Source organism: Cinclus cinclus, chromosome 17 (genome assembly GCF_963662255.1).
Source record: "Cinclus cinclus chromosome 17, bCinCin1.1, whole genome shotgun sequence".
Lineage (NCBI taxonomy): Eukaryota > Metazoa > Chordata > Aves > Passeriformes > Cinclidae > Cinclus > Cinclus cinclus.
In genome coordinates, this window is record NC_085062.1 from 7,397,526 (window position 1) to 7,408,963 (window position 11,438).

At 42.9% G+C, this 11,438-nt stretch overlaps 1 protein-coding gene across 2 annotated transcripts in view; it reads left to right on the forward strand.

Moving 5' to 3' along the window:
* ARVCF (ARVCF delta catenin family member) overlaps positions 1-4,453 on the forward strand; it is a 146,247-nt gene extending 141,794 nt beyond the window's left edge. For both annotated transcript variants that reach the window (XM_062504025.1, XM_062504024.1), the window contains 2 exons: positions 794-885; positions 2,755-4,453. In XM_062504025.1, the coding sequence (XP_062360009.1) occupies positions 794-885; positions 2,755-2,856 (194 nt within the window). In that variant the 3' untranslated portion in view covers positions 2,857-4,453. The remainder of the gene's footprint in view (positions 1-793; positions 886-2,754) is intronic.
* Positions 4,454-11,438: the final 6,985 nt, after the last annotated feature.

Sequence of the window (11,438 nt, forward strand, 5' to 3'; positions counted from 1 at the left end):
TACTCCAGATTACAGTGCTGTCTTAGCAGAGCAGGCAAGGATCTATTTGTCACTGATAATGAGGGAAATTCGATGCATCACGAAAAATAAATTAAGTTTTGCATTGTCTGACAATGATTCAAAGCAAAGGTTCTGAAATAATTACAGCTATTTCTTTATATAACCTTCTTACAGTTTTATTCCTTGTTTTCATCACGCTTTCGTGCTCTTCCTTAGCTGTCAGGAGAAATGCACCAACAGGTGCTGCTTCATAATGAAAGACAGCCCAAGCACAGCAGGGTTTGCATTGAGATTTCTTCCAACTCGACAGGCCCTTTTTCTCAGTGCTCTGATGGGGACTCTTCCAAATTATTGTCGTGTCCTGCTAGTAGTCAGGCTCAGGAAAAGTGGGAACAGGCTGCAGAGCATTCAGAGAATGAACACAGCCAATTAATCAGGCTGCTAAGCAAGGAACGCAGGATTTGGGCTGAATTTGGAGCTCATTAGCCACAGGGCATGAGATGACAACTTGCTGCTTTCCTTGGGCACACTAGAAAGTGCAGCAGGCTGTGATGAAAACAGTGCTGCTTGCTAATGACTGCCAGCATCTGGCAGTGCTATAAAAAGAAGGCTTTTCTGTTTGTTTTTAGCTGGTAAAAATGAAATTTCAGATCTGGGGCACGTGAGAAGCAAGCTGCCGGCATCTTTGGGTTGTGATGGTTTGTTTTCCTTTGCTGAAGAATTCTGCTTGCATCAGCTCAGTTTCTGCTCTTCTGTTTGTGCTTCATGCCTGACTGTTGTGTTTTCTCCTCAGATGGATATTCCACCATCGACCACTGGGACAAGGAGCGCAAGTACAAGACCAGTGATAACACAGGAGATGCCTCTGAGAAGGAACCTTTAAAAGTGAGCTCCCTCTTACTGCTGAGTGCTAGTTAGTGCCTTGGGAAGGAGGGAGTCAAGTGTCCTCAGCCAGAAACACAGACTACTCACTCACCAGGGGGCTGTAAAGGGCCTTTTTTATTTCACATGAAGGCATTATTTTGTAATTTAGCACTTGGCTAACTAGAAATAAAAACAAAATGTTGCTTTCCAGTGCTGAAGAAAATGCAGGTAGTTGCTATACTCTTGTAAATGGATGAGGTTGTAAAAATAGAAAGTGTTTGTTCTGTCACCCTTGTCCAGGCAGCATCCCCTGGCCCTGAGCTGTGTAACTGTACTCAGACTTTGTTCTGACAAGTCTCTTCAGATTGTCATGCTGCTTTATTGTCTTCACCACGAGAAATAGGTGTGATCTTGTGTGTCCATGTCCAGCAGTGTGGTGAATAGTACTCATTTCTGTGACACTTATTCACAGTCCTGATGGTGGACCACAGCCCTGGGCCAGGGAGATGGAGAGCGATGAAGAGACGTGCACAGTTATGTGTGTGCCTTCCAAATACGAATTTAGACTACTTTCCAATTTTAAATAATTCTTACTTTACAAGGCTCTTTGTATTATGGGCTGTGTGCAAATGTGGCTCAGTGGGCTCCATGTAATTTCTGTTGCAGTTCGTACCTTTTCAGAATAAAAAGTCTGTTAATGGTGTGGCCACCAGTTCTCCCTGGCCTTAAAACAAGCTTGGGTTTTCCCCTGAGGGAGAAATTTTGAGAAGGAAAATGAGGATTCATTGAAGTAAGAGTCAGTGGTAGGAGACACTATTGCTAGTCTGCAGAAGGCTGTCCTTAATCTCCAGCACATTGTTGATAATACCAGAAAATTCTGGTGATTCATGTTGAGTGGAAAGTTAAACTTCAGTCTGTTGAAAGGCAAACCCATCATCATTGTACCAGGGACATTAAAAAATGGGATTTGGAGAAAAATGCTTCCACAGTGATAGACTAGGAAGATGTCCTACTGCACCAGCCTGCCTGTTTTAACTTGCCTAGTCAGGCATTTCCTGCTGCATTCTGCCTTTCCAAAAAGGTACACTCTGGAGAGTGGCTTCAGTCTGCCTGGACTTCTTTTAAGCTGATTACTAATGTCCTACAATGTGTCCCCCTCCTCCAGCTGGCAAGAGATGGTCCTGCTTGAGCCAGTATCAGTCAAATATTCCCTCATCACAGTTCTAGTGTGTTCTGCAAGGTTGCAGCAGGAATAGATGCAGTAAGTTATATAAGAATGTTGGTCAATAGGAGCTTGGCAAAAAAGGTCTTTTTAAGGAAAATGGGGTAAGGTAGGAAAATTAACAAGTACTTGTTACTTTTTCCACTCAAAATTCATTAAAGTGGTCCAGTGCAACCCTCAAGATCACATTAACCACCCCTAACTCCAGCGTATGAATAAATCAGTAAGTGGCTGCTTTGCTTTTATGAGAAAGAGAGAAAAAAAACATTTCACCTCAATAGTGTGTGACCCACAGCCTGTGCTGCCACTTGGTTCTGAGCACCTGGGGGTAGCCTGAATCCAGGCTGTTGTACACAGCAAAGGTGTGCAGAGCCCTGCCCTCACCTGGGCAGAGCTGAGCAGCTGCTGCTCTTCCTGTGCTGCCAAAGAGAAATGTGGCTGTGGGGGTTGTGGCTCATGAACTGTGTGAAAGGTCAAGGGAGGCTGGGAATCCAGGGAAGTGTGGTCTTTTGGCTGTTGCAGATTCTTTTGTCAGTATTGTGCCTTTGCTGGTTTTGTTTCTCTTTCTACCACTAATTTTCCCTTGTGCTACTTTAAGCTGACTTGTTTGGTGGTTTTGTTTGATTAATCCGCTCTGTTTTGCTTTAACTCCTCACCCTGTGCTGCAGAATGACACAAATAGGAAAAACATTAACAGGAGTAACAGGGCTTCGGTGAATCTGGTGGATGCCCGTGACATTAAACCCCAGCCTGTTGACTCCTGGGTCTAATTTGCATGCATGGTAGGTCCTTTTAATGGTAATTGGGGCTAGTGAATAACTTTCTCTTGTGCATGATCTATATAGCTGTGGAATCTCTTCAAATCTAACTGCTAACTTTACAGATACATGAAAATGCATTTGGAAGAAAAAAAGTGGTGTTTATATTATTCAGTGTATCTTTAATGAAGTGCAATCAAACACCACTGTTTGATTAAAAATAACCTGTCAAATAACCAGGCAGAAAATTAATATTGTGAATTATTAGTTGTCAGCTGAAATGTGAAATATTTCTGCTGTTAGGCCATGGGAATGAATTTGAGTAGTGTGTTCCTGCTTCCAACCATTTTTCTCCCTCAATGCTCATTATAAGGATTAGCCTGAGACTTAAGAAAAAAACATATCCTTGACTATTTTTGGATGTCCCCTAAGGTTCCCACGAATTACAGCAGGAAAGCTGCTGACTGTACACAAGTTACTTTGCAAGGAGAGATGATATTGGTTACACAATAAACAGTGACCCACAACTCCCACTTTTAATTTTCTTTTTTTTTTTTTTTTTTTTTTTTAATTTTGCGTCAGTAAAGAAAGGTGCCTTTCTGTTGTGTTCTAGTTGTCTGCCTTTGCCATGTGCCAAGTTCCTCAGTAATGTCACTGGCCTTTCTTTGCTCCTGCCACTGCTAATCTGTGTCCTGCTGTCTTGCTGGAGTTACCTTGGTGATACCTTCTGGCACTCTCTCAGAGGATGCTATGTTTGGAACAGCAGGTGTTGTGCCCCTGGCTATGACTAAAGGAAAATTTTAGTGACTGTCATGAAGGCACTGAGCAACTTTCCCATCAGAGTGGGCAAGAGATTTTAAAGGCCCAAATTCCAAACTGTGAACTGTCATCCGCCCCATAATTCTACATGGAAATCCCTTGCATTAGTGGGAGAGAAAAGTCCTAAATGTTTCTGGGTGGCGGTGTTGGATATTTTTTCCTTCCTTCCAGTGTATTAGAAATGCAAGGTGTTAGTAGATTGTTTCTGTTCCTGGTTCCTCTTCACCTGCTCAGAGGAGCCTTTCAGCATTGTGAGGTGCTGTCACGGAGCAGGTCCTGGCATCGCTGGCTTCCCACAGCTGCTCAGTGCTGTGTGATCGGCCGTGGTGGCTCAGGCACAGGCTGGGATCAGTGTGCCTGTGGTGCCTGCTTCACTCCCACACTCTGCTCTGAGCACTGAAGCCCTGCAGGTGGGGTCCTCACTTAGAAAAATGAAGTTTGCTTGTTTTCTCCCAGATATGCCCTTGAAAGAGCCCATGTGTTGGCATAGGTTGGCATTTCCAGTCACTGTCCTACCACAAGGTGATGGAGATCACCGCGGCCATGCTAATGACTGGTATTAATCAGTTCTGACTTGTTTTGCAGGGCTAAAGTCCAACCACTTTTTTTTTAATTGAGGGGGAGAAACAAACATTGAATCGACCCAGAGGATCTCATCAGTCACCACTGCCATTCAGACTGGGAGGGCTGCAGGTCCCAGGAGGGCGTGGGGAGCGAACCCACCCGAGTGCCATCGCCGAGCGGAGCACGATGCCTTACAGCGAGACACTCTGCTGCTTAACTCCCTGACATTCCCACCAGAAACAGCCACCGCCTCCCCCTCCCTCCCTCCCACTCCTGCAAGACGAAAAGCAAGAAAAGAGAATCCAAGCTTCCATGTAGCTGGCTGTGTTCTTAGGTGACTCTTACGTGTGGATGGTGCCAAGTTGGAGAAGTGCAGGTCATGCGGCAGCTTCACAGCGAGAGGAACTGCGGGATATTTGAAATGATACCGTAGGTGTAGCCATAAGGAGAATAGCACTTTTCTGGTTTGGGGTTCGTTGTTTTGGTTTTTGTTTTGGGGGATTTCTTTTGAACTGTGACTCTTAACGTTTTTGAAGGCTTTCTGAAAAATGTTTAGTTTTTTTATTATTCCCACAGAAAGTGCAGGAATGTTGAGTATGTTTATTGGATTTCAGTGAAGGGAGAAAATGCAGAACAAAAACTATTAAATGCTAGTTAAATGAACTGGAGAGTGAATGACAAAATTGATGCAAGCTGTATAATCTGCTTTAGAGTAAGCTATATCAATCACAGTGCTATATTATCATTATAATCTGGTGTACAATACTTCTGCCTTTTGAATTCTGTAATGTCTCTGTTTTTATTTCCACATATTGAAAAGCAGTTTATGGGAGGTTTCAACGTCCCTGGTTCAGAAATCTGTGCTGGGAAATGGAGCTGGCTGGCTTTTTATTTTCATGTTTTCAAAGATTGCAATAAGGAGCTTATACATGTTAAATGTATCATTGTTGCATTGATGAACTACTTTTGCCATAGCTGTTAAAACATTGAAGGAAATAGGAGCTTTTTTGTAGGATGTCTTACTTTGAACACGCTATAAATTTGAGATGGGTCTGTCACTTACATTTGATGGTAAACTTTCCAATGTTGGATCCATGTTTGCTTTGGGCTATAGATTCTGAAGAAAAATGCCACAAGGGGAACTGGTTTGGCATTTTAAACTCATTGTCATGGTTTGTGTTCCTTTGCTTTTGTTTTGAGATTGCATATTTCATTTGGTGTGAAAATCACCCTGTGCAGCAGCTCTCCTCCAGGATGCCAAGGCCTGCCTTCTCTAGGGGAATGTTTACCTCAAGAGAACATACTCTGTAAATGTGGTGTCTAGAAACTAAAGTGCCAGGAACTAAATGATTTCAGATCACTGATTTTCTCCAGGCATTGGTCAAGGGAGGGCAGCAGATGAGAATAGGAAGCAAATGTCTCAGTAGCAGCATGAGAGGACTTTTGCTGATTTTACTTGGTTGCCACTGTTCTTTGATTGCCACATTTAGTTTTAAACAAGCTCCTGAAAACGGTGTGACTGGAAAGCACATTCTTGAGTCTAGCAAACATCATTTGCGGTTTTCAGTGCCTGCCGTTCCTTTTGTAACTAAAAAGGGGAAGTATCCAACAATTTCACCTCCCCAAAATATTACTGTAATAGTAACCATTACATTTTTTGTAAAAAAATAATCGTAAAAACTTTTTAAAAAAGCAAAGTACCAAGAGCTTTGTATCTTCTTGAGTATATTAAAAATTTGACATGAATACATATATATAAATAAATAAAAAAGTCTATATATCTATACATATATATATATATTGTTGTGCAGAGAATAGGTTAAAAAAAACAAAACATGTAAAGTAGTTTGCAGGAGAGGGAAGCATTTGTTGATTCAGGGAAAAAGACTGATGCCAGAAGCTGTCAGTGATTTGGATGATACGTGTGCTGCTTCACACCCTCCCTTTTTGACCCTCATCTTCCACATACGTTGCGGTGTCACTTCTGGATCCTGGGGAAGGTGAAGTTGCTTGGAGCAAATCAACATAGCAAAGATTTGTTTTATCACCTGCATGAGAGTCCTTTTGGGCCAAAGATGCTCAGCGGATCAAGGGAAGCAAAGAGAGGCACCTGTGACTATGTGTGTCAGGGCAGTGTCTCTCTGTGTAGACATAAAGTGTGGCAATGAAACCAGATACATCGTCTGACTGTATATTATATCAATGGTGCTCTTTTCATACTTGTTCTGCCAATACGCGGAGACCCTTTTAACCAAGCTACACAGAAGAGTTTTATATCACTTTTGGTTATGTACTTGGTGTATTCTTTTTGTATATGAAAGGATTTTTTTAAAAACGTTCAGTAATTAGCAATGGAACCTGCTTTGTAGCTGACTAGAGCAGTGTAAGAGAAGGGCCGTGCTGTCAGTCTGTCCCTGATCTACTTCAAAACATATATTTACCAAAGGAGTCTGAGAAAAAGTTGACTTAAAATAAAGACCTGACTGTTGAAAGGAGTCTCTGCTAAGACTTTGTGGTTTAGTTATTGTGCAGATATTTCAAAGCCAGCAAGAAGTTAACAGAGAAAACTGCAGGAAGGGGCAAGTGAAATGACTGGGGCCAATTATGGTTATGACTTCCAATCCTAGGTATCCCATGGCTCTTAGTGGGACACTACAGGAACACTCAGAACCTGGGTTGGAGTCTACTTTGATCTCTGTCATTAATGGGGTAAAAACACGAAGGATATTTGAGAAGCAGGCTCAGACCCCTGTCTCACTTCTCCCAAAAGTCTTTCTTGGTATTTACACTGCACCCTGAACTGTCCCTATCAGGTTAGATGGCACTGGCTGCCCAGGTCATTGTAGCATACTGTTCTTTGTTTTCCTGGGGGTGTTACAGCAGCCAGCAGAGTTGTGAGCTGACAACATGGTTTATTGCTGCAGAAAATCAGGGGATGGTGTGTCAAGAAGTTGGATACCAAGTTGATGGACCAAGGCTTCCCCCAGGAATCACACGTCAAACCCACACCTTTCCCCATGCCTTACATTGACAACTAATTCCCAAGTATGTAGCAATAACCCATCCTCAACATTATTGTGGGGTTTTTTTCTTCTCAACAAACTGTTGTTTGGTTTGAATGGTGAGGAAAGAAAACAGATGGGGGATGACTTGTATATGAGACTGTGACCTTGTACTATCAGCCCACCTGCTGAGGTCCAAAGCAGGTATCTTGAACCAGGTCTGGTGATTTTATGTCCTTTTTTGTCTATGGTCAGAAGCTCACTGGTGGGATGTGTGTTCACCCCTGGCCTCACCTCTACCCTTGTTGGCACAAGTGTGACTGGCTGTTTGAGCTGTTCTGGGATATGGGGGGATGAACCCGTAATTGTTGTATTTGGCAGCAGGGACTGTATGTAAAGAAGGGAAAGCGGCAGTGTGTGTGACTAATGCTGCAGTAGGGTCTAGAGTCTCCTGCTGAAAGGCAGGCAGTGCTTCGTAGGGCTCAGGTATGTGACCTCCTCTTTTCCTGTTGACTCCACCGTGAAAACAGGAGGGAATCTGCCTGCAAGGGGCTGGGGTAGAAGAGATTTCTACCTGTAGAAATTGTAGTGGGAGGGATGGTTGTGGAAGGAAGCGATGGTGTTGCAAGACTCCTGTTAAAGAGGAGTTAATTTGATGGCCCAGTCAGGGCTGAGATAACCCAGGGGAGAGTGAGACTTCTGACAGCATGTGATTACTTAGAACCTTCTTCTCAGGAAGGTGACTTGCATATCTCCCAAGCATTTTCACTGAGCTGGGAAAATTGAAAAAACATTGTGTGCCAACTCCCCTGGAGAAGCATCAAGTGAGTGTGCGAGCAGTTGTGCTTTATGGCTTCCCAGATCTGTCAGGGTGTCTGCAGAATCCAAGGAGGAGAGCAAAAAGGCAAGGCTGTAGGACATTTTGGTTCTGACATGGATTTAAGTAGCAATATAGCCACAAATGCAACTCAAGGTGTGTTGTCACCTTTAAATGCTCCCTAGGGAACAGCTTGGGCAGCCATAGGTCCTGATCTTCAGTGTCTCCTGTTCTGGCATAACTGCTGCCTATCCCAGATGTGCTCTCACATGCTCAGACCTTCTGGTTCTGAATGTGCTTCTACCAGGGAAGCAAATCTGGTCTCTGTTGCCAAGATGCCCCAAAAGGGACTGACCTGGGGACTAGGAACTGACTTGCTGGCAGGGACACATGAAGAAAGCCAGGGGGTGGCGTGTCCGTTTCAGCAGTTTGCTGTGTTCGTGCCAGCTCTGAGGAGCAGTTTCAGTAACGCTTTCTAGCAGGAAAGCCTTGTGCTAGGCAAAGCAGTTTTCACTCCTAGAGCAGTTCCACGGGACTGAAGGTGGTGAGTTACCTTCTGTTACCTGCCTTAAGTTTGAGCAAAGGCTCAGCTACCTGTGAGAGAGGTGCACATGTCAAACCCTCGAGTAAGCAAACTTCAGAAGCCAAATGGGCACTTAAGAGTGGTTTTAGCCTCATCTGCTGAGCGACTGCTGGCTCAGTGAAACCTATAGTGTGCCAATGCCTTCAGCCAGCAGGTTTGTGCTGTTGGGATGGAGTTTTTGAAGGTGTTTATATAGGCGTAGTTTCTTGAAAAATTTCTTGGTTATAATGTCCCTAAAATCTGATGTTTCCTTATCTTTGACAGAGAGATTCTCTGATTTACTGATACAGTAACTAATCTAGTGCATTTAAGGGGAAGATACAATGAGCCTTTCTTTCTGTCTCAAGTTTGACATGAGGGTAGGATGATCTGAAGTCCAAGGCGAGGAGGAAGATAGTGCAGATACTACAAGGCCTGTCAATCTGGATCTTACTGTTCAGAAAAAAAAAACAAAATAACTAGACTAAGAAGCTTACTGGTAATTAGTAGCTAATGTGTTTGTAACTATCATGTGCCTTAAAATTTTCATGGTAGGAGAATTTAAAAAAAAATCAACAATGTGTTTTCTGTAATACTGCTCAACATTCTCTCTGTAGTTTAGACTGGTGGGATTTTGCATTGTATTTACACTGTACTATAAACTGAAACACTTAGAATGGTTTGATTTTACAAGTATGGAGAGGGAAAAAAAGGTGGATTATGCTTTTCATAGAACAAATGTTACCGTGACAGAATGTATTATTATTATGATAGGATCTTTCCATAATGCAGACAAGTAGAATGCTTGTTAGAAACCAGGTATGTAGGATAACAGTTTGGTGTGTTTTCAATAAACCATGCCTGGAAAGAATACATGTGCCATTGGTTATCTTTTTGTTACATCAGGTATCTCAAATATTCTTTGGCTTTTGCAGCAGCAGTTTTCTGTGGCAAGGGATTATTCAACCCTAGCTCAGGTCAGTGCTCTGTTAGCAAAAGGTCAGCAGTAATGAGGGGCAATTGAAACATCCTATAAATGAGTAAAGCTGAACATTTTTGACTCATTGCCATATGCTGGAGTTGCAGCACAACCCTGGACTGTAGATCATGGGTTTTTTTTTTTTTCTTTTTTAATATACAAGCATATTTCGGTGGCAAAAACATCTGCACCACTGTTCAAGGTCCAGCATGTCTGTGAGCACAGAACCTGTTGATAGCTTTTCCATTGGGGAAGTTATTAACCTTTCCCAACTAAGTCATAAAATCCATGTAACTACGCTTACACATTTCTGAAATGTGTGCAAGAAAAATTTGTAACAATGTATGAGATTTGGTTGATGTGAGAAATCTGTACTTTGAGGATGTGCCAATAATTTACATTTGATACAGTGGAATGGAAGAAAATCCTGATAATGAAGAGTCACCCACTTATTTAAGGAAACAGCCAGTTACCAACAGATATTCATTCTCTTGAGGACTGTCCATCTGTGTGTGTGAGATCAGTGACTGGCACACCTAAACACACCATACTCACCACCATGCCCTTGTGAGGCCTGACCAAACCTGGTAAATCTCAACAGAATGTTCTGCAAGGTCTTAGAGAATGGAGGTCCGGTTTTCTGTGCATAAAAGGTTGATGAATCATTGCCAGTAACAGAGTTTGCCATAAGTGAATTCCTGATTGTACCATTCACAGCACTATAAGGCTTCATTTACATGCAAATGCTTGCAAACAGTACTTCGAAGGTCATCGCCAGCTTGCCTTCACTCTTTATTTCAGATGTCTTAAGTGCATCCCAGGTGTTTTGTAAAATCATCTCTGGATCTGCTCTTGCAGCTGGAGGATACAGTTTCACAAGTGCTGTGATAAGATGTGGGCTTCTGGGCTCAGCATCCTGCACCTTGGTGTCATCACTCTTCCACTGCAGGGAGAAATCTGGTTTTCCTTTTGTGGATGCACTAATATGGCAATGAATAGCAGATGCTGTAGGTAGAGTACTGAGCTAAAACAAATATGTTGTTTTTACAACTGACATTTTACAGCTGTCAAAACAATTTCATTTCCAGCTTATCACACACAGGTTGGGCAGATGGAAGCAGTGAGTCCTGCAGGTGAAAGGTTAATCTGATAACAATGGGCAAGAAATATCACAGCCCTCATCTGTTTCAGGTTTGAGCAGTGTCTTGGGGTAATATTCTGTCCTCAAGGGTCTCTTCCCCAGTGTCTTACTTTGAAGGTCTCTGAAGCACAGCAGTGGCAGGATCTTGTTCTGGTACAAGCTGATTGGGGGATCTTTTAAAACAGGAAGGTGCTTTATAATGTCATTGACTGAGCTGTTGAGACAGAGACTGAAACTCTGGTACTCTGTTCAGTGTGTGTGTGAACAGCAATCATAGCTGTTATTTGTAAGGTACCTTATAACCGATTCCTGACTGACTGCTCAGCTAACTAAGAACGTATCACTGCCCTGCTGGTGTCACCTTGAGTGGGAGATTTGGGATCTCAGTGGTCTCTCTCTTCCTGTTGCTTTTGTAGGGGTTTCTGTATGCTCCCTTCGCTGCATTTAGTATTTGACTCACGGCTCAGAATTCTCCAGTGAGCTGCTTTTCACTTCCATGCCAGTGGGAGGAGGCAGTGGCTCCTGTACAGACATGTGATGCCTGCTCCTTACTCAGACAAGTAGATTTTTATGGAAGGATTGCTTCCATGGGTGCTATTACACAAAAGGCAGTAGTGCTAGGTTTGACTACCTCTTAAATCCTCCTCCTTTCTTGTACACGAATTGGTTCAATATTTTGAAAGATAGTATCATGTCCCTTTGAGGTAACA